The sequence below is a fragment of the Lissotriton helveticus genome, chromosome 8, assembly GCF_964261635.1.
Source record: "Lissotriton helveticus chromosome 8, aLisHel1.1, whole genome shotgun sequence".
In the NCBI taxonomy this organism is placed as follows: Eukaryota; Metazoa; Chordata; class Amphibia; order Caudata; family Salamandridae; genus Lissotriton; species Lissotriton helveticus.
In genome coordinates this window covers 416636548-416660035 of record NC_136069.1, presented here as the reverse complement: position 1 = coordinate 416660035, position 23488 = coordinate 416636548, and the positions used below count along the sequence as shown (strand labels likewise).

The following is a 23488-nucleotide window of genomic DNA, read 5'->3' as shown; positions in this document are numbered from 1 at the left end:
TTGTATTTAGTTTGAATACTGTTTTTTAGATGGTAAGAAAAGAACAGGGCTCCTATTGAATGTTATTAAAAAACAATCACCATACACCTTCATCTAACTCTGCTTCTATGAAACTTTGTTGACTGTTTAAGTCAAATAATAATAATAATACGATTTATAAAGCGCATGTCCACCTCAAAGTGAGATGTTCCAGCATTGCATATAAACAATTGCTGAAGCAAACATTAAACAATATGAAACCTTGTTGACTGTTTGAATTCCATATACAAACAATTGGTGGGCTATTAAAGTGTACTAAAAAACGTTAAGCAACATATGTGTGCTAAAAAATTAAATACAATATTCATTTGCAATTGAAAATGTATACTCAGATAAATGAATACATAAAATGCAATGGGCGTATACAACCAGCTCACGTTTAATAGGAGTTCTAGTGCAACCTACATATAAAATGAGAGATTGGGCCCAGTGCATTCTTTTGCTAGGTATGCTAGGTATTATTGCTTGTTTTGTAAGGAGAAAGATCAATGTCAGTTCAGTAGGGCAGTGCTGCACTCCTTGCTTGTGTAATGTTGCCTGTCTTGTTCCTGAACCCTTCTCCTGTTTGATGATGTGACAATCTGTGCAATCAAGGAAGCTCAGGAGCAAGTATACATTAGAAGAACAAGATATTTACCTGTAAGGATTCAGGTCAAACACAGGCAACGTATCATGGTCGGACTGGAAATAGTGGGCGTCAGGTTAGTGGAAATTCATGAGATCGGGAACACTGCTAACTGAATGAATTCTCATACTCCGTTCCTCATTTTGCAGCAATGTTTAGGTCACCAGTGGCAGATCCCCATTTAGGATCATTCAGGGCCTAGAGACTTTACCTAGCAATGCCCCTAGTTGAATAGACTCTCTCAATTTACGTACCAGATCGGACTATACTTACCAGTGTCCTTGTGTCATCGTATGAGTCTCTCGGCTAGATTCCCTGTTGGCCAGAAGCTCAAAACAGTAACATCCGCTGCAGAAACCAGTAAGCTTGTACCTTTATATGTGTTCACGTCTTCTTTCCAGTTGATGCAATAGACTCACTGGTGCTGTGTTTTCTAGCCGGTGAGAGCAAACTCTCTTTGTAACATTGACACCATCCCTTGACTAAGACAGTTACATCTGGGAGCGAGCTCCAGTCTGGTATTTCTCCGTCTACCTTTCCCTGTTGCTCACCATAGTCCTCTCATTGGCAGCCCATCTATCTCTGCTCACCAGTCTAGGGATTCAGGGATGGCAGGGATGTTCAGCGGGTCTGCATCCTCAGAAATTGACGCTTATCTCGGTACGGTTCTTTCTGATGTATACAGACAGGCATGACTGCAGATTCCCCTCCCTTCTTGAAAATATCGTATTTTATTGATTTATTTTTCACTCCTTGTCCTTGACCAGAATAGGGATGCATTTGGATCACTAACACAAGGGTTTATTTTATGTTGGTGGAACAATACGTTTTCTGAGTTGCACAGCCCTGTATGTGATGTCAAGGACTGTCACCTAGCGTGGGTGATATAGGTAGCTGTGAAAAAGTTTTCATATTTAGTCTGGTGCCTGAGAAAGGAAAATCAAGGCATGTACGGGAGGTCCTGTATCCGTCAGAAAGAACATTACTGAAAGTATGTAACTTTTTCATTTGTATTAGGTAGACCTTTCATATCTTTGTTTAATACTCCAAAAGTAAAGTGTGTTGGCTTTAAAAAAATCCTTTAAAAAATGAATGCACCTAAATTAGATAGAAGCATTAGCGCCAAGGATTTCTAAACCTTTTAACGAAACAGAAAAACACCTTCAAGAAGTTCATGTCTATTTTGTTCAAATCTGTTTTTTATTGTGAACACAGCGATAAGCCTACAACCCCATTTCAGGGCCGGCCGCGCAGAAAAAAAGCCAGTAGGTAGTACTAACCAGGGGAGGTGGAACCATTAACACAGCGCTCTGCCTACAACCCCCGGAGGGGCCGGCCGCGTGGCTTAGGGGAGAGTATAGCAAGAGGCGGCCATATGATGGCAATGCGTCGTTGCGCGGGGGAGGCGCGTATGTGAGGGAGAGCAGTGGTGCCACATTTTCAAAGGCCCAACAGGGACCGAACTGCCCCAAAGAGGGGCGGAAGCCAGAGTGGCAAGTAGGAAAGAAGAAAAGTCAGAAGAGGAGTGAGCAGTAGCGAGGTGGAGAGGGGTCTGGGGGGTGCGTCTGCAGTCGCCAATATGGGGTGGAAAACGCAAATCGGCACTGGGGGAAGTGACTAAGCGCCTAGCCTGCTCGGGTCAGCAGGGATGAGTGCATCCTCAAACAATTGCAGGGCGCGGAGCCTGGGAGGCATGTGGCGGGCATAGCTGATGGAGCACAGGTATCGCACGAGAGGTTCCCACACTGCCTTGAAGCGTATCCCCCTTGATTGTATCCGCGCCGTGAGTAGCTCCATAGTCAGGACTTGCCAGAGGCGCACGAACCAGGATGCTATCGGCGGTGCCTCAGCCCGCTTCCAGTACAGAGCAATGAGTTGCCTGGCAGCACCTAACATGTGAAGGGTGAGGATCCAGTCGCTGCGCGTGAGGGCCCTAAGTGTGGGGGGTCGAATGCCCAGCAGGAGTGTGCAAACCTCTTCAGGGAGGGGAAAACCCAACACCTTCTTAATGTGACTAAGGACCTCCTTCCAAAAGACAGCTAGGGTAGGGCACGACCACCAGATGTGTACGAAGTCACCAGTCGCAGTGCCACACCTCCAGCACAGCGGCGAGGAAGTGGGGAACATTTTGCTGAGTCTCAGGGGAGTGTAGTACCATTGTGTTAGCATCTTGTACGCGTTTTCCCTCTGCGGGATGCTGCGGTAGGTTTTGGGGATGTCATTCCAGAGCCGAGTCCATTGAGATGGCGTGATATCAGCGCCAGTCACCGACTGCCACTGCCTCTGATAGGGATGTGCAGGCAGAGCGACGGGGTGTTGCAATATGTTGTAGATCTGGGAGATGAGCCGTTTCAGTCCCCCGAGGGAGCGTGCCAACTTCTCAAATGGGGTATATGCCCTGGTAGCAGTTCATGTCTATTTTACACTTGATTGAATTCTAAAGGATTGGTGCAAACCTTTTGCTGGAAACCAATTAAACCTACAAAGTAATGGTAGCAACCATGTAATTTGTGGTGCATTTCTGAAATCAAGAATGTAAAGACAGGAGGAGCCTAGCTCGCGGCCGTGATGGTCGCCCTTTAGCTCGGCTCCCGCAGCCCTCCATCCTGACTGCCTATCCTGTCTTTTATCCTGTCCCGGGACGGCACACTTTTGGGGAATTGGAAACATTACGGCTTGTTTGTACTTACCATCTGACCCCGGGGTCCCGACGTGCAGTGGCTCCGGAGTTCTGGCCTCCGAGAGATCGGGGCCTCTGCGAGACTTGGACCGGGACCTGGCCGGTGGGATCCGACGGCTCTCGGCCCCGGCCGAGAGCGAGAACCAGTGTTGGGAGCCGATGCGCGAAGATCCCGGCGATCCTGACCCGGACCTGCCCTGGTGGTCGCGTGGCCGACGTGGGTGAGAAGCCCCAGGACCTGATTCTGAGAGGGGGTCCCCCCGCCGCTGCTTTGTCCGGCGGCCCTGGTCCTCGGGGCCCGGACTCCGCTTGTTTGGGGCACCGGTGCTGGTGCGGGCGGAGACCCGTTTTGGGCGGACATCCTTTTGGCAGCGAAGCCGCCCTTGCTGGGACCCCCGGCGCTTGTAAAGTCCTACATTTGAGAACTGTTATTTCCGGGGGTCCTCGTGGGCGGCGATTGGGCTGATTCACGAAATGGCGGCCGGCCCTCTGGAACGAGAGTCACCCTGTGGCGGCGGGCCCGAGTTGCCTGATTGTGTGGGGATCGGATCTGGTGGGCGTGAGCCGACGGTCAGAGATATCCTGGGAGCCCTCAGATCCCTGCACGCTTCCCTCGCCCTGGGCGTCTCGGTGGGTCCGCCACGATCCGCCGTCATTTTGGGCGGCCGTTTCTTCTTGTCGCCTTCTGTTTTCGATGCCTCCATTGCCTCACCCCCCTCGATTGACCTGAGTGTCTCCACCACTGATCGAAGATCGTGTAGTGTGCTGGTGACTTTGGGGCGCCCTGCTTTTCAAGGTTCGGACCCCGGGGACTCGGATGCTGTACTGCGACCCTGTTCGACATTGTTGCCTGGAATTATGGACGAACTTCCTCCTGCGCCTGCTTCGATGACTTTGCCTGTGTTTAAAATTGGGACCACCTCGCCCGCTCCAGTGGCGCAACTGAACTCCTGTTTCTCATGGCTCGTGCTTCGATTGTTGATGCATCGATACTTTCAATTTGGACTACTGCTCACTTGTCGATCTATCTACCCCCCACGTAACTATGCTAGTCACCATTCCACTCGATTATATGCTGACTTCATATTTAGTATGTGGTTGTACATTGCCATGTGGTGGGTGGGGTTTGTCGCTCGGAAGGGCTGGGGGTGAAATGTACGACTTCTGCTTGATTCCCGGTATGCGATTTCGTTGCACAATTGTCTCTGATCGTAGAGGGGTGGGAGGTCCCCTTCTCCTAATATTTTGTGGCGTGTGATGAGGTGTCATCCTGGTCTGTTTTTGATTGTACTTGTCGGGTTGGGCGGAGGGCTGGGCCTACCGTTTGTATTATAGTTATTCTGCTCCTCCCTCCTGTTTTCTTTCTCCGCCTTTGTGGCCTTTTTGTCTCGTTTTTCTTTCTTTCTTCTTGCTATATTTCGGGTTCTGGTTTAGGGCGACAGGCACGCTGTTTGAAGGGTAGGCCGTAGCCTTCTACAGGGGTGCAGGGTGGGACGGGTGGGTTGGGTTCTATTTTTTGTTTGTCTTCTGGTTCTATGGCCCTTTTGTATCTCTTTTTCGTGAGGCCGCGTCTGTCCCGACCTCCTATGGTGTGTTTCGGGTGGGGGTATGGCATTGTTACTCCTCCTGCTACATTTCGGCTGTCCTTCCATCCGATTGCCATGCCCCACTTGGACCGCTAATCCTTTTGTCTCCTGTCCTCCCACCACGGGGAGCCGTGTCGGCGTGTCTTTTACCTTCTTTTTTCATATTTCCTTATCCCCTTTTATTGTTTGGTTTTTCTTCCCTCCATTTTCCTTCCCTTCCTCTCCCCCCCCCCCCCTACCTAGTCCCCCTTCCCTTTTTCCTTCCTGCGTCCCAGAGGGTACTGTGACGGGCGGGTTTTCATGCATTGTCTTCCGATCCCTCTGTTCTGGCTTGGTAGTGTCCCGGGTGGCGGGCGTGTTACGAGGATAATGCTCAGGGGCTGACTGTATCTCACATATCCTGATTTCTTGACTGCATTGTGTTGTCCCCCTGATATTTTGCCCCATGCCCCCTTCTTACTGTTGAGGTTGATTACGGGATGTCGGATGCCTCCGTATTGCAAGTGTGCCTGTCATATGTCCTCTCCCCTTATTGTAAAATTAAGCCTTATTTACTCCTGTGTTTTGGCCCTTTAGTTTCTGTATTTCTTCTCCCCTATTGCGATTGTACGGCCTCTGCTTTGTATTGATTGAATATGTACTATTTGCCTGATGACTCCTGACTGTTTTATACACTGCGGCCGGCCGGCTTGGTTGTGGGCCTCGATTTGTCTTCTTTTGATATCAATAAAGGTTTTCAAAAAAAAAAAAAAAGAATGTAAAGACAGACAGCCAAACTGATTCTGACTAATTAAGAATTCCTTCTTCAGGCAATATATCAGAAACGTGTCTGATGTATGGATTCCCCCATCTTTCTCTAGTTCTCCAGAGCAATGGACTTGTGTACCTTCCAAGGTCTGCCACAGTTTTCTCCTTTACTGGATTCTCCTGTGGGAGATGATGGCTTTCGGGAATCTGGGATGTGCCTTTGTACCCTTGAGCTGAGATTCACTTGGAAATGCAGCATTTTCACTGAGACGGCTGATCACTGACTTGATCTGCTCCTGAGGCTTCAGAGAGGACTGTGAGGGTTGTTTGTTTTAATGTGTATTATGCCCCTCTCACCTCCTTGTACAAGACAACAAAGCACAACACTGGAAGATGCCTCAAAACAGTTCAAGATAACTGGTGTTTGTGCAAAGAATGACAAATACAGATTTTTAAGACTAGATGTATGGCATAATCCCCCAAAAATAATGCACAAAAGATAATGCTAAAAACATAAGAGCGTATTCATTAGCTGCATTTTGTAATACGTTTAGTAGTCTTCCAATACTAGTACTCATGTACTACAAAATACTCCTCACAAATCTATATGTGGAAGTCTATACCTTTGCCTCTCCTATTTTTTATTTGTGGAGATCTCCACCTCAACTTTGGAGATTTCTGCACCCATATGTCTACGTTTTAGTAACAAATGTGGGAAGGATGGGGGAGTGACTGGAAAATGGAAAATATTTATTAAATGTGATGTCTTACAGTAGGAGTAAATGCAAAAACAACAGGTGATGGACAGAATGCAGAACAATGTCATACATTCACCCCAGTACAGAGATCAGGGCCTAAATCCATTGTTTTTTTGCACTCCACACCACCCCAGTTCAGACATGGCCATATGCAAATCAGCCTTGACCCTGTGCCTCATGGGAACAGTCCAGCCCGAACTGCCAAGCCATGTCTTTCCTGGACCGGAATCAAGCATCCTAGGACCGGTTTCTGGCTATCAGCCGTCTTCAGCCAGGATAGCTTGACTCCAGTGGTGTGGAGAGCATGGGACTCACGTCTGAGCATACCCATCCCACTCGGGGTGATAAATGCAAAAACAACAGGTGATGGACAGAATGCAGAACAATGTCATACATTCACCCCAGTACAGAGATCAGGGCCTAAATCCATCGTTGTTTTTGTGCACTCCACACGACCCCAGTTCAGACATGGCCATATGCAAGTCAGCCTTCACCCTGTGCCTCATGGGAACAGTCCAGCCCGAACTGCGAAGCCATGTCTTTCCGGGACTGGAATCAAGCATCCTAGGACCGGTTTCTGGCTATCAGCCGTCTTTAGCCAGGATAGCTTGACTCCAGTGGTGTGGAGAGCATGGGACTCACCTCTGAGCATACCCATCCCACTCGGGGTGATAAATGCAAAAACAACAGGCGATGGACAGAATGCAGAACAATGTCATCCATTCACCCCAGTACAGAGATCAGGGCCTAAATCCATCGTTTTTTTGCACTCCACACCACCCAAGTTCAGACATAGCCATATGCAAATCAGCCTTGACCCTGTGCCTCATGGGAACAGTCCAGCCCGAACTGCCAAGCCATGTCTTTCCTGGACTGGAATCAAGCATCCTAGGACCGGTTTCTGGCTATCAGCCGTCCTCAGACAGGATAGCTTGACTCCAGTGGTGTGGAGAGTATGGGACTCACGTCTGAGCGTACCCATCCCACTCGGGGTGATAAATGCAAAAACAACAGGTGATGGACAGAATGCAGAACAATGTCATACATTCACCCCAGTACAGAGATCAGGGCCTAAATCCATCGTTTGAGTGGGCTAAAGAATGGTGATGGATTAAACCCAGATCAGTTGACTGGGGGTGAGTGTTTGATTTGCTCAAACGCTCCGTCCATCATCCCCTTTTGAATCGCTTTGTTCACCCTAAGTGTGGCAGGGTATGCTCAGACGTGAGTCCCTTGCTCACTTGGCCACCGGATTCAAGATAGCCTGGCTGATGAGTATTATGAATCCGAAACCGGTCCCAGAATGCTTGTTTCCGGTCCAGGGAAGACATGGCTTGGCAGTTCGGGCTGGACTGTTCCCATGAGGCACAGGGTCAGACTGATTTGCATATGGCCATGTCTGAACTGGGGTGGCTGAGTGGGCTAAAGAATGGTGATGGATTAAACCCAGATCAGTTGACTGGGGGTGAGTGTTTGATTTGCTCAAACGCTTTGTCCATCATCCCCTTTAGTATCGCTTTACAGTAGGAGTAAGGATGAATTAAGGGAGGAGCAGGTGGGGAAATAGACAAACCAATAAGGAAAGGATCTACCTGCCTATGGATAGGATATAGGGTGCCCCATGTAGGGTCAACACATAATGAGGAACAACAGGGCTGACACAAACAGTCAAAATAGATAAGGATCCTGCAGAAAATTATTAATAACAAAATTTATTTTATAAACATATTTTTATTATCATAATAAAGATTCATTGAATTAACATGATTGATAGAGAAAACAGGAATGAAAATATACATAAATATTGCAAAATCAATAAACTGGGTCCCACAAACCACATTCAAATCTAACACCCATTCAAAATTCCACAAAAATATGCACACACATGCATCACTATGCACTCGGACACATTCAGACAGTGATACTATTCATACATTCAAACATACACTCAACGATACTATATAGCCAAACAGTATAAGGATGAAGGATTTTGGCATATTCTCCCAGTTGTAAATGATGGTAGGATCCAAATACACAAGATTAATTTAGCGCCAACGCGCGTTTCGGTGTATGGCCCAATGTGGGCTACACCTTCATCAGGGCGGCACAGTTTACACAGTGTGGGACACAGAATAAAAACATATAAGCGTTTCCAACAATAGAAAACACACCATGTTGAGAACCAGCTCAACAACCGGTAAGTCTAGGGATAGGTACAAATGAGTCTGGGACCAGTTAAGGATCAGGATAGAGACAGGTCACCAAAATTCGTATCCAGGTCTGAAAGGATTTTTTCAACAGAAGTTGCAAAATTTTTCCACACAAATCTAAGCACAACCGTAGCTCAAACCACGTCGACGGAGAATTAATTTAAAGCGGCCATTGGGGACAAACTGTTCCCAGATAGAGGAATATCAAAGTTGACATGAGGCGGAGAGTACGTTAAAAGCTGATCACTTCCATAGTTGGGCTCACGTGTGGCGGATGTAGAACAAAACATGCACCCGTCACAAAATAGTAAGAGCATTGTTATATACAAACCACACTTCTATTGTTACCTCAGCCAGAAAGGACTAAACCAGTAGGAAATGTGTTCCAGCCCTGGCACTGAGTAAGTCCAGCACCAGGCATAGCCTAGCACTGTTACCAGAACACCATCCCATAGAAAATAATGGAGACAGGGACTTAAAAATAAAACCCCATAGGAAGTAATGCTAAAATAGATTAATTTACTTACATGTACATACATTTATGTTCGTGATAGTAGGAGTTTTTAAATATACTATTTAAAAATAATCCTCATCTAACTCTACATTTAATATAAATATCTCGGGTTAATGGACATTAATATTTAACATTAAAAAAATTTAATGCTTGATAAGTACACTTTTATGAATTTCTGTGTAGTTTATCCTAGGGAGATCATCACCCCATTTAAAGAGGTCTATATATGCTGATTTTAAAATATGGTTGTAAATTTAACACTAGTGTAACTTTACGGTCATAGTTGATATTTTTCAGACTCCACCCCCTGCTTCAAGGGTTGGGAACATGAAGGTATGCATTTTGAAGTAATTTTACACTTGGAATATGGGAATAGCCAAAAGTAGAACAGTTACTACAAACTGTAAGAGTCAATTTAAACATTAGGAGTTACTCACATTTAAATTTACCTTTGTGAATAGCCCATTAATGTTTACCTATCCACTTGTGACCCTATGGTACTCTGTTCTTCAGATCCCTGAAGCAGCACATATTTGGCTATGTAAATATGCATGATTGGTTCCCAAACTTCCCTTGAAAATACAAGTCTGAGTTAGATGCAGCATCTGGGTCCCCTCACTCTCCCATAATTTATTAACTGTTTTTAATTAATTTCCAGATTGCTTACTCAAGTAATAATAAAGTTTGCTATTTATTACTATTCACATTAAGGATGGTGGGGTTACCAGAGGAACCACACAGATCACCCCAATTGAGACAGCGGTTCAAGGACTGTGTAGCACTCACACTGTGTTAATGAGGCTATTTAGATTGTGTTACGTCAAGAATGCTGTTCCAAAATGTATTCTTTTGTTCAGACATTTTGCGATCAAAACATGGTCCACCAGTGGTTTCTGGTACGGCAGTGATGACATACATAATTGCCGAGAAAGTCAGAGTCTTCCAAAGCACTCTTTGATGTTTACTCGAAACCAATATAGACAATGGCATCATAGCAGTATCTGATGCCAGAACTTCCACAATATTTGACCAGCACCTGTGCTAGTGCCCTGAACAATATACTTGACATATTGAGCAGCCCTCAAACACAGTGAGTGGCCTATAATTATAATGGGAAGCTCTGAACTTGTTGACCATTAGTGATTTGACATACTTGGCTGACATTTTGTAAAGCATCCTGCCATACTGGAATAACGCAGCCGGCATCATATATTTAGCAGCACATAAACTTCTGATGGGCTGTTAAATGGCATAGCGACAGTGACAGGCATTATGTGAATGAATGAATGAAAATTTGTGGATCACCCAAATGCTACAAAGGACTTGTGGCACTGTGAGATTCAGTGTTAGGTATGCAAGCTCACCAAATAGGCTTCCCAAACAACTATATCTTCAGTTTTTTCTGGGTGTACAGGTATATCTTGTCAGAATAAGTGGCTACAGGTAGCAGATTCCTGGATTGTTGTGACATAGAAATTAAAACTTATTACTTTTTCCATCTTATGGTTCTGTATCAACATTTATTCAATGTGAAAAGGTCACTATTATCAGATGGGTTTTGTATATCCTGTGGGGCACATATTTGCCTGAGGGGCATGCAGTTTTATTATGCTTTGTACATAAAATACATTATCGGTGCATATGTGCTGTATTACGAGTTTGAATCCTCTTCTAGATGTATTACAATTTGGGGAATTGTTGTAAGCGAGTTGCCTGGCCATACTCTGGATTGCTCAAGTTATCTTGTCATTTTTGGTGTCTATGGCTAGAAGATTACTGAGGCACACTATACATACTCATTTGGCCAGGATCACAAAAGCTGTAAAGTTGAGAAGACGAGATAAGAAGTCTCACTCTTGTTCCAAGTGTAGCTCAAAGATATGTCTAAGAATTGGTGAATGCATCTACCCTACCTTGTTGCTCAACTTGTAGGTTAGCCTTGAATGACAGTCACCTGAAAGATCACCCTTCAGGTTTCTATTCATGTTCTTTCATGTTGTCTTTGCCTCTTCTTGCCTTTGATTATCTTTTTGTCATCCATGCTCTCAATACTTGGTCCCTGCTTTGGATCCCTTCAGATTATGATGATTGTTTCTTCGTGCATCAAAGGTAGCTGAAGACTCACCAATAAACTCATGGAGTTCAATGTCCACCAACATCATCAAAGTCTTCTTGGCTACCCCTTGAGGACTTACAGCTGGAACAGTGCATGCAATCACTACACCCACCACCCCACCTCCACTAATCTGAGGGCATTCATAGCAGAAAAATACAGGACACGTATTCTTTACTAGCATGAATAAAGATAAATGGCCAACGTTTCGTTTTTATTGGCACCTACTATGCAGTAGCACCTCCCTCACACAATTACCCATGTAAACAAAAATATTTTCACTCACCAGGTTCTTTAACACAGTGTAGGGTTCAGGGCTTCTTTTGCATTGGGAACAAAGTCATTTTTCTCTTCATCAGACCATTTATACACAACGGCATGTGTAGCGGCACGTGCAGAAGGGCCTAGAAAATGAATCCCAAAACAGTGTTGAAACTGTTGCCGGTCCTGGTTCCTAATAACAGACAAGTCAGTTCCTCACTTCTTGGTTATCGCAAGATAACTTATGTGCCAATGATTTGGAAAATTGATTTGATAAAATGTCTTCAAAACGTAGAGATTAAGTTTACACATTTGTAGTTCGGTAGGCAGCCACAGGGCTAATGAGAGCAGTAAGAGTTTTTAAGTGAAACTAAAGGAAGGGGGAAGAAATTGGTCATAGAAAAATAGGTCAAGACTCAGATGGGTGACCAATCCTTACAAATGTTTGCATGCGTAAAAGCGAAGAGGTGAATGGTTGGCATTTTTAGGAGCTATGTTTTTAAATTGTTTCATTCATATCTTCTTTATAGGAGAACCAATGCCTGTAACTAAAAAGCCAGGGAGCACAGTGATTGCCGGTTCAATCAATGCACACGGCTCAGTACTCGTTGAAGCAACTCATGTTGGATCTGACACCACCCTGGCTCAAATTGTGAAATTGGTTGAAGAAGCACAAATGTCAAAGGTGAGAAAATATACATAGCATATTACTTACTTTCATGAACGGTGGCCAGTGACAGGTGAGCTCAGACTCACAACAGTTTAATAAACAGCAGTTCAAACGGTTCACTCACAAATGTATGGAGCTCTTGAAAGGAGAGGTACCTTGTAGTGAGGAAGGTCAACACAGAAGGTAGTAATTCAAGATGATTTATTTCATGTAGTTAACAAGTAGTAAGGTACAGGACGTCAAGTAGATAAGTGGTAGATCAGAGCCCCAGTAGGAGCTGCCTGTCAGCTGCTCAGCCCATGACCAACCTGTCACTCTGCCTCTCTCAGTCCCAACATTCCAAGTCATAATCAGACTCCAACAGTCCAATGAGTCAGAGCACAGGCACTGGCTGAGCAGTGGAGGTAAAACACCCTACAACACATATGCAGGATACTACATACCTATTGTTTCCTAATGAACGCAGTACTATTTTTTGGGCCAACAGATGTGCTTATTAGGGACATTCTTAAAATACATGGTCATAATCTTGCTTAGTGTGCCCTCTGACACATGCAGCTATTGCCACATACCTACCCCTTGTCTGGGATTGAGGTTTTTGCCCCTTCCCTTTTGGCCATCATTGTCTATCTCTAAACCAACTATGGCACCCAACCCTTTGCAACTGCTTCCTGGTATATTCTCAATTTTCTTTCCACCATGAATTTTATATTTATGTATGTATGTTTCAAATAGCATTATCATGCAAACTGATCTACAGCAAAACAAACTATGTCTGCATACGGGTTCGCAGAAAGTAACAATTAATAATCCTGTGGAGGAAGCCAGTATCTGAATGATTAATTAATGAATCTTAGGAGTTTAATAAACTGTTTACATATTGCCTACTGGCTATCCCAGAGCACAAAGGAAGAAGAGAGCTACGAGAAGAATGAAGAGAGAGAGTATTAGGGTAGCTGTAGAAGGAAGGTGACCACAAAGACAGAGAGGACGAACAACTATGAAACAGTCAGTCAGCATATATACAGAGTTTGTCTAGGGCTCAGTATAATTTGAAGGCCTGAGACATAACAGTTAATTTATAATTATGATTTCCAGTTTCAGTTAAAACCGATTATAGCCAATAAAACACCACCAAGGGGAAAAGAAATGCAGCCCCTGCCTTTAAGAATGTTTCTATGATGGATGCTCATGGACTGACAACTTGGCCCATGCCAAGTAAGGGTGTGTGCTTTATAGTCTTCCACTTTATTAAGTGAGGTTTTAGCAACAGTGTGTCAAATTATGCTTCATTAAATTACCTGAAACCTGTCATTTTGTGCTATAATGTATTATGAAATGCAACCTCGCATCAATTGTTGACATAGATAAAAGCACAGTGAAAACAGATGCTCTCATTTTATTGTTCCTGTGGATTTGCTGTAAATTGTTACTGCATATTGCACATTCATAATAAACTTTTACAGCGAAAGCACATAATTATGTGAAATGGAGTAATGTTGTAATTTCAGGAATTTCACATAAGCATAACGCAAAATTCCCCAAATGACAAATTATGCCAGCTAAATTTAATTTCCACTCACACCTAATGCTATGCCACTTATTATGTCCATATGGACACCTGCAAGGTCCCTGGACCCATAGGACTTACTTCCACTCCCATTTTGGGAGCATGGTTCTCATCATATGGTTTCAGCTCACTGTTCACTGCATGTTGCTATGTAGGGGCCAGCAGGTTTGCAGGCAAACTCAAATGGCGTAGCATAGGGGTGGCGGTCTGCCCCGGGCGGCATAGGTTTCGGGGGTGTCAGCCTCCCCCTGCTCTTACCTGCGGCTGTGAGGGACGGCAACTGCAGGATTCGATCGCCAGCCTCACCCCGCTTTTACGGCCGTCACAGGGCGGCAAAGGCTGGCACCGCCACGGTTCGGCAAAAGGCTTAGCTACGCCACTGGCAAAATCGCAGCAGTTCAGTCCATGATTCCATTCTCCTTTACTGAGATTGGAACTGAGCATTGCTTTCTGAAAGCTCAGTTATCAGGCTTGTAGCAACAAAGATCACTGTTTATATGGATGCCTACAGATTCAATATCCTGTCATAAAACACAAATCCCACCATTCATGTTCTTAAGTTTACATTGTGGTGGTCTAAAAAGCATGCATATGGGATCTGCATTCCCTCCTACAGAAGGATCAGTGGCTACATCATGAGAATGTTGAGTGTCCATGTGCCATGTAAAAGGCCCATGAGCTGATGGAATTGCACTGATTTCAGTGCATATATTAACTCTTAAAAAAAATGAGTTTAGTGTACAAGCTTTGGACAGTACAGTAGTAGTTTTCTAGCAAGGGCTGCAGGATAAGCAAAAGGTTTGAGACTTGGCAGCATCACCTATGCAAAACACTGTGGGCACATTTAATGAAAACCTGTAGCCGTACATGTTCTTTTCCCCAAGATGGAGAATGTACTATAACAGTGCATACTGCACAGAATACAAAGTTAAAGTCTCTTGGGCACCTTTTACACAGTCCCCAAACTAGTTTACAAAACATAAAGACCTACCCAAATGTTTGGTAAATATCAATAGTTAGAGGTCCTCAAATAGAAACAAAATCCCACAGACACGGCCTAACAGTGTAAAATAAAATTGAACTTGCCGATTACCCCTGTCATCCTGAAGGTAATGAAGCTTTTTTACTGCCTTGGCTAGTTCTTCATGCTTTAGCACAGTTTGCTGTTGGCTGTAGCTAAAAGTGCACATATGATAATCGTGGAGCAGAGATAGGCACAGATCAGGCAGTAAGATATATTTATTAGCCCACTTGTTTCTGGATATCTCAAATCGAAGAACAAAACAGTAACACTGGCTTGCAGTAATTGAGCAAGAAGCATCCCACAGACTCACACATGCGCATAAACATATCCATCCAAACGGCATTATCCGCTTTATTGTTGCACATATATCTCGTCACTCAGGGGCTTATTTACAAGCGCCTTGCGTCACTTTTACCTAATTTTTAACATGGAAAAAGTGACGTACGGGTGGCGCAAGAGGCTTTTAAATAAGCCCCTCAGTGTGTAGATGCTCATACGATCCATTTATTTAGGGTTTACATTTTGGCTACTGTGAATGTTGGTGCTACTTTATTGCAACTTTAAGCTGTTCAAAAATAGCACCTGAAAATTCTCTTAAGTGATCTTTTGCTTCTTGTCCCTTTACCTTTTTCATTTAATTTCCTTTTTTGAACCCTTATTTCTCCATCTTTATTATTCTGTTTTGTTAATTCTATTTCTTGCTCTATTTTTGTCTTACACGTTCACTCATTACTTTCTTTTTCAGGTTAGTCAGTCTCCCCTTTTCTCTATCGTCTGCTCTCTTTTTCTTATTTATCTTTCTCCCACTTTTTTTTATTATATATTTTTGCCTTGTGTATTTTTCAACCTTCCTTTCTTCCCATCAGTTACTCGCACTTCATGACATGTATACGTTTTTCCTTGTACAGGCTCCAATCCAGCAACTGGCAGACAAAATAAGTGGCTATTTTGTTCCATTCATCATACTAATTTCAGCAGGGACTTTGATTGCCTGGACCATAGTCGGATTTGTACATTTTGACATCATTGCAAAATACTTCCCTGTAAGTGCTTCCTAGAATATTATATGTTTGTGTTTCACGTGTTCAACACCGAGAACGTGATGATTACCTATTCTTAAAGTGCAATTATCCCCATTCCTTCTGAAGTCATATCCTCATTTTATATTTTTTTGTAATTTATTATGACTATCTACAACTAGTCAGTTTATCGTACTTCATCCACAACTGACATTCCTGTTTTCATTGTAGTTTTGTACATCTACATTTTCCCCATTTCTATATTGTCTCTATTTGCAGGATTACAACAAAAACATCTCCAGAGCTGAAGTGATCATCAGAATTGCATTTCAAACGTCCATCACTGTACTATCTATTGCCTGTCCATGTGCCCTGGGACTGGCCACGCCCACGGCTGTGATGGTAGGCACTGGGGTGGCTGCACAGAATGGAATCCTCATCAAAGGGGGCGAGCCTTTGGAAATGGCTCATAAGGTGCGTATGACGTCAACCAGATGTACACCTACGGTTTTCAGTACACGTTTCCGCTGTGACTGTAAATATATGATTAGGGCATGCAGTACTGTTTTTTAATAGAATATTTTACCACAATGTCATACACATATTGGTAAGTTGGGGTATTGTAATTGGGGGAACATGTGAACCAGATGCCCTGTAATCCAGAAAATATCATGCAATTGTATGAATAGATAAATTAGTCCCATGCAAACATGTACCTTATGGCAACATTTAAGTTACATTTGGGTTTGATCAACAAATGATGAGGCTTGGAGGGTCTCTGATATTCATCAAAGTCAAGATGGTGGAGGACAATAATTCAAATAGTCGCTCTTGCTATAGTATAAGTTTTCCACAGGGTCGTTCCACATATTGCAAATGTGAGAAGGGAATCTGATTCCTGATTTTTGTGGCAATGTGTCTCATGGTCTTGACACAGGATGACATATGTGATGTATTTTGGACCTTGTTGTTTTCCAATAAGTGTGTCAAGGCTGATACTTTGAACTAATGTCTCTCGTTCATCTTTAGCAAGAGGAGGGTCTTCAACAATGGTGAGGTGTGGAGAACATATAATACAACAACTTTTGAGTCTTGCTGCTTTGAAATAACTGGAGTTTCTGTGACACTAGTACATTTTAGGAGCAAATTGCCGGAATGAAATTTAGGAGAGATAAAAGCTTGAGTGGCAGTTCTATGGTCCTAATGGGACAGAAGAAGTCACAGGTTGTGTAGAAATTGAGTTAGAGGTTTCCAGAGAAGGTGACTACGTTTTGGAGAGGCTCAAATGTGAAAAGGATGTCTAATGTCAAACAAATACATCAAACCTTTCACAGAGAGAATATTATCAAGAATATAAGGTGGCTGTGGAGGTAGAGCTCAAATTATGACTGGCTCTGGTGAATGCAAGAAGTAGGAATTTTTGTCTTGACAATTCATTTTTTTCATCCAGTTCTATATTGGACCGGGTGTGGACCAAATTGCGGGAGATGGTTTTAGCCATTGCTAGAAGAGCCAATGTACAGCTCTGTATCTTGACATACATGTGAAAGTGGAGTTCGGACCTTTTTAGCACCGCTCCAAAAATATGCATTTACATATTGTATTGAATTCTGGCAATATTAATACGTTTTGTCAATTTCACCATTTTCATCATATAAAAATAGCTACCTTGTACAAGAGTTCAGTTAGAAAAAATACATTTCATGAAAATGTAAAAAAACTCTTATGAAAATGATCCAACATATCCTTTATTAGCACCCATCTTACCGTGTCACCGCTATCCCATTTCATAGGATTGTCCCAATGTATCAATTTGCAAAATGCTAATGTTATTCAACAGTCAATAAGTCTGTTTCAAAATATTTCTCCTAAATCTGCCTTTCAACCATATTTTAATAAACTCTGCAGTCATTTCGTTTTTGTCTCCTAAGAAGCTGACAGTGGAAAAGTGAACACCTGTGGCCCTAATATAAGTCTGGGGGTCCATGGACCACCAGACACATGGTGGCGTGGCTGTGGCGGATCCAGCCTCCGCCGCTAGGGAGGTCTGACTGCCTGATTATGACTCTGTTCCCTGACGTAGGAGTGGCGGTCAGACACCGCAATATGCTTGGCCATGGTCCCGCCAAGTATATTACGAGTTTCCTCTCAGCCAGGCTTTTCATGGAGAATCCACTGTCATAAAAATCCTGGCAGAGAGGAAGCAAAGGGGGCCCTACAGTATATCCCTGTGCCTCAAACATAAGTGGATGCACACAGAATAACGTGTGCCCCCCCTAAGTGCTTGCACATAGATTCCTGCACGGCATGGACTTTCGAGTCCATGCAGTGCAGGAACCTTGTGAGGTGTTCCCATTTCGGTGCCTTTTTACAAGTCACTGCCACTTTTCCAAGGGCACCTCAGGGGACCAGTCACGCCGTCTGCCTTTAGACCACTGAAAAGTAGTACTCTGGCAGGCAGATGGCTGATTGTTCAGTCGATCTCTCTGCGCTCTAAATTTGGAAAATCCACAAAGCTCTGGTTATGTACTACTACTCTGTAATTATTTTAGAATATTAGTCTGCTCTTCTCTTCCCTAGTGAAATAGAACCTGCTCTGATGTAGATGTTCCTAGGCAGTACCAATGAGCCACCCTCCCAAACATCCCTACTGGCACACTGGTGGTTTGCAGGACTCCCTCAATTTCTCCATCTAAATTCAAAATGCCAGGTCGGTATGCCAAGCCACCACTGAGGCCCCCCAACAAAACAGTATGAGATTTCTACACTTCCCTATCTTGTTGTGCCTGTCAGATCAGAATAGACTATCCCCATAAGGATAGTTATTACTTATCTGCCTAAGGCGGGCCTCCGTCTAGAGTGGCAAAGTGGGTAAAATATGATTGGTTGCAATGTTTGCCGAAGTGAGAATGAATGCCAGTGTCATAGACTATTTGCAGTCCTTTCTCTCCACAGCTTTTGTGTGTTTGATGTAACCCCTTTTCAGTACTGCCGTTTGCATTCCTTTAGCTGAAGTCTCTAGGCAGGTTCAAATCTCTGCAAGTAGATGCAACCCGAAGGCGCACACTCGATTAGTCTTTGCATTGAAGAGTTGTGTCCCCACCCAACAAAGTGCCTGAGTTCTCCATAATACTTAAAGATTGTTTGGTGTAAGGTAGCCTTCCTCTTCTTCCTCTACCACCAATACAGAAACCGTGGAAGGGAATCCTAGGATTATCCTACCAGAGGAATGGGGAGAGGAGTGCAACCCTCCACAACCATCAACAAAACACCTGGAAGTTCTGGTGCATAGAATATGCAGAAAGCCTTCTTGAAAGTGTTTGTCTTTTTAGAGTCTCCTAGATATCTACTTCCCAATGGTAAACCTCTCTTGTGCTGGTCTCAACTTTAACAAATAGAAAAGCTAACAAGCACACAGCTAATAAAATCCTGGAGCCAATTTTAATTTGTTTAATATTCTTATAATGGCATTTACTTTGGAGAAATGTGAATGCTGGACTTTGCAGCCACTGTCAGGTCGTTTTAAGGGTTCTCAAATTCTATTCTTCATGCCGTTTTTTATTGTGATGATTTACATATTCCTAAGAGTGAAAGCAGAGTTGCAACTCTGGGGAACAGAGGTGAGGGACTTTTTTATTGGGAGACGATTGCGAGGACTTTTCCAGGGATAAGGTGTTGTTTAACAAGATGAGTCTTCTATTCCTTTTGGAGCTGAAAAAGACTCATTGCTTAGCAGTATGTGTTCTTGTTATCTGCTTCTTGTACTTTTTCGGTCTCTTTCCTGGCGATGTTGCTGATGTTGTGCTACCCTCCAGGAATCGAGTCTGCAATTGCCAGGAATGTTGGGGGGACCTGTAAATACTGCTTTAAAGATTACACTGCAGACTTTAAATGTACTGCAGAAGCTATAAGGAGCCAGTGGCGTTTTCTGCGAGTGATCAAGTTAAACGTCTTTAGTGCCTTTATAGGTCAAGGATGCTTTAAAATGGATACAAGTGGTTCTCTGAGGAACAGAGATGAGGTTCCTGTAGAAAGATTAGATATTCTTCAGGGTTGAAAATCAGTTTTGCTTAGTGCCATTTCTTCTCTAACATTCTGATAGCCGGCTTGAGGTCTGTGACCTTCTCACTGTTCCATGGGGCAGCTGGCGTGCTCTGTGCAACTGGAAACTTGAGTGGGGCATGGATGTCTACCATTATCTAAGGCGTTCAGTTGAAATCAGAGAGCAGGAGGGTAATGTTGGCAACAAGGTCTGATGAAGTTTTTAAAGAGTTCATATTCTTGTGGAATTCTTAATTGGTAAGCTCATGACTGAATGGACCTGTTAATGTCTTGGTGAGTCTGGAGTAGAGCATAATGAAGGCAGTTGCCGAGTTGTTGACATAGCCCGGGTGCCATGGATTGTGGTGGGTTGCATTGGTGCTGAGAGGGCATCGTTTCGTTTTGCCTTACAAAACTTTATTGTTTGGGAATATGTTTCTCCCTCATTAATCTAAAACAATTATTTGCTACAGGCAAAAAAGTATTTTTGGTTTAAATAAACACACATTACCATAGTACTCCCTGGCACTGAAGGGAACTATGTTGTGTGTGTACGTGTCCCTTGTGAAAGGGTGGTATGTAGTAACTCAAAGTGAAGTCAGCCAATGGCTAATGTGGGCTGATACATTCTCACTTATTGCTGAAGTGGGTGGAAGAAAACTGTGAATGACACCAACTACAGATTAATGGATGAGGTGTGACTGAAACCCATATAAGTATCAATGTTATACACATAAATTGGGTAAAATCAACAGGTCGTGGCTAAAATAAACCTAAAAAAGTTGATAAGTCTGGCTTTGTCTGAATGCCTTGTGCCTTTCAGAAAGAATGAAATAAACAAACAAGCAAATAAACATAGAACAAAGTAAGAAAGAAACACAGAAGGAAGGCAGGGAAGAAAGATGGCAAGATTAAGGCAAGAAAGAAGGAAAGAGAAAGAAAGGAAGAAGGAAGAAAAGTAAATAAAAAGAAGGAAAGATGGCAAGAAATAAAGCTAGCAAAAAGGCAAATAAAGAAATTAAGAGAGAAAGAAAGAGTGAGAAAGACCGAAAGAAAGAGAAGAGAGAGAAGAGGAAGAAAGAAAATAGAAAGAATGAAAGAAAGTAGACAGGGAAAAAGGAAGTAAAGAAGAAAGATGGGAAGAAGGCAAGAACGAATGATGGAAGACAAAAAAAGAGGCCAGGAAAGAAGGAGTGAAAGAGAGAAAGGAAGGAAAGAAAGAAGGAGAGAAAGAAAGACACAGAGAAAGGAAAAAACTAACAAGAAGATAACATAATACAGAACACTTTCAAATGGACACAATCTGGTATGCTGTGAAATAGCATCAGTAAGAAAAGCAAAACACCCCAGAAGGACTTTACAAAAGCAATGGCAGGAGATGGGATTTGATAAAGAATAATGTTCATCAGAATCATCCTGTCATCACATAAGGCTATAAACACAAAGGCAACACTAAAGTAATTATGAAGTAAAAACAAAAACACTGGCACGGAAGGGAAGGGAACTAGCTTGGGTGCTTATGTGCTCCTTTTGAGAGAACAAAATGAGAGAGAACTTTACTCAAAGTAAAGTTAACCATTGGCTTAAGTAGTCTGACCCACTGCCCCATGCTTCATGCTGTAGTGAGAGGGAGTAAAATGTGAATGACACAACAATAGGCCAATAGATAAACAGAGGTTGCTGATAGCCTCTATATCTAAGTAAATTATACGTATATTAGTAAAATCAAAAGGTCTTGGCAAATGCCAGACCTAAATAACGAGCATTCATAGTAATTGACTGTTTATAGATTAATTGTAAAGAGATTTTCACATTTTAAAAGTCATGATATAATTATAAACATGGGGGGACTATTGGCAAAGTTATTAGAGCACCTAAGCTGAATTTAGACGAGCCAGTGACATGTTGTATGATAGCTCGCGCAATATGAATGCAATCTATGCATGCAAAAGAAGGTTATGCTTAACATTTCCATGTTTATATGGCTGACCGTTGAAATCAATGGCCAACTGCCAGACCATAAGAAGAGCAGGATGCTGTCCTGCAGATCGCTCACCTTTAGCAGGTGGTAACAACTGTGATATAATTTGTGTTTGTATTAAATATGTTTGTAAAGTAAGTGTCAGACTTGCAAATTGGGAGACAACTTCTACACAAAGAACATGAACTCTTTTCATCGCTCTTTAAAGAGATTATTCCATCATCTGGTTGTGTAGCTCATTCTGATGATGTAGCCTAATTATGCATATATATTTTTTACCATAACTAATGTTCTTAACCTCATGCAGATAAACACTGTGATGTTTGATAAAACTGGCACGATAACCCACGGAGTCCCTAAAGTAATGAGAGTGCTGCTGATGGGGGACCTAGCCCGGCTGCCTCTGAAGACGGTCCTTGCTGTGGTGGGTACTGCAGAAGCCAGCAGTGAGCATCCCTTGGGCATGGCAGTGACCAAGTACTGCAAAGAGGTACCTTACTTCACTTATTTTTTTAATAGCGGTTCACTTTGAATGCTTGGCAGAGGAGAATATTGTACAGGTGGGGTTTAGTGTGTGGCTTTAGCACAAGGATGTTTCTAGTCTTTTGACTCTGATTAGAAGTGCAGCTTTCTTAAGACATATTGTTACCAATTCTTTAAAATATATTGAGTGGGCTTGGCTCCTCCCAGAGGAGTATTTTTCTCTCATTTAATGTGATTGGCTGTTTGATGTATCATTCTACCTCCTATGGAGTGCTTTCAATGCAATGTATAAGGGACTGTTTTACATTTGAAAAGTACACTGCATTTTCACACATTGTTTTCTTTATCTCACACATGTATTGTTTACAAAAAGCAAATTTAATAGAAGCAGGCTTTGAAAATAGTTTAGTCATGTATCAAATATGATTCACACACATTTGTACAGATATATTTAGGAACATTCACATATTCACATGCATAAGGTCACAAAATCCAGCTCCTTACATCAAACCATGCTTCAATGTGAATACACATGGAAACACAGACTTGCGAAACCTGTTGGCTTATCCAATGCTTTTTTTGTTTGCTAATTGTTACTTCCATGATAAATGTCTATAGCATCTGAAGAGCAAGTCTCCATATTGTAACTGAAATTCTCCAGGGGCTTATGTGAAAGCATCTGGGCTTGTTGTTTTCTTGCATCTGAGCTTCGGCGGTGTGTGTATGGTAAGCGTGCTACTCTTGTAATGTGTCTTAGGTTAGTGGGATGTGTTCAAACTGCATTTTGAGTAAATTCTTTAAACAGGCAAGGTTCGGCCAAAGTATTGCACAGGAAGTGATGCGACCCCAGTTAAGGGCTTAACTGTCTGATAGGGTCCCAATCTAAGATGGCTGTCTTCTTTTCATTATGTGGTGTAATTTTACCAAATAAAGATGACCAAAGGGGTTCCTGTTTGCTAACAGTTCTTTCTGGGTCAAGATTGAATATTTAAGCAGGTCCGTTGCAACACTTTTGGGTTCCTGTCAAGCTGGTTCAGAACTTCTGAAATCTTCCCTTTCTCTAGTATGTCATTTTTGCCCCTACTTATTTGTGCTTTATTTCTCTGTCATATTTGATATTCTTCACAGACTTGATCCTTCCTTGCCCTCAGCAGCCTGTTGTTTCCC

The 23488-nt window shown here is 42.9% G+C and overlaps 1 protein-coding gene across 5 annotated transcripts in view; it reads left to right on the top strand.

Moving 5' to 3' along the window:
- ATP7B (ATPase copper transporting beta) overlaps positions 1-23488 on the top strand; it is a 535606-nt gene that overhangs the window by 399440 nt on the left and 112678 nt on the right. For all 5 annotated transcript variants that reach the window (XM_078657262.1, XM_078657264.1, XM_078657263.1 and 2 more), the window contains 4 exons: positions 12064-12218; positions 15706-15840; positions 16096-16290; positions 22146-22328. In XM_078657262.1, coding sequence (XP_078513388.1) covers positions 12064-12218; positions 15706-15840; positions 16096-16290; positions 22146-22328 — 668 coding nt within the window. The remainder of the gene's footprint in view (positions 1-12063; positions 12219-15705; positions 15841-16095; positions 16291-22145; positions 22329-23488) is intronic.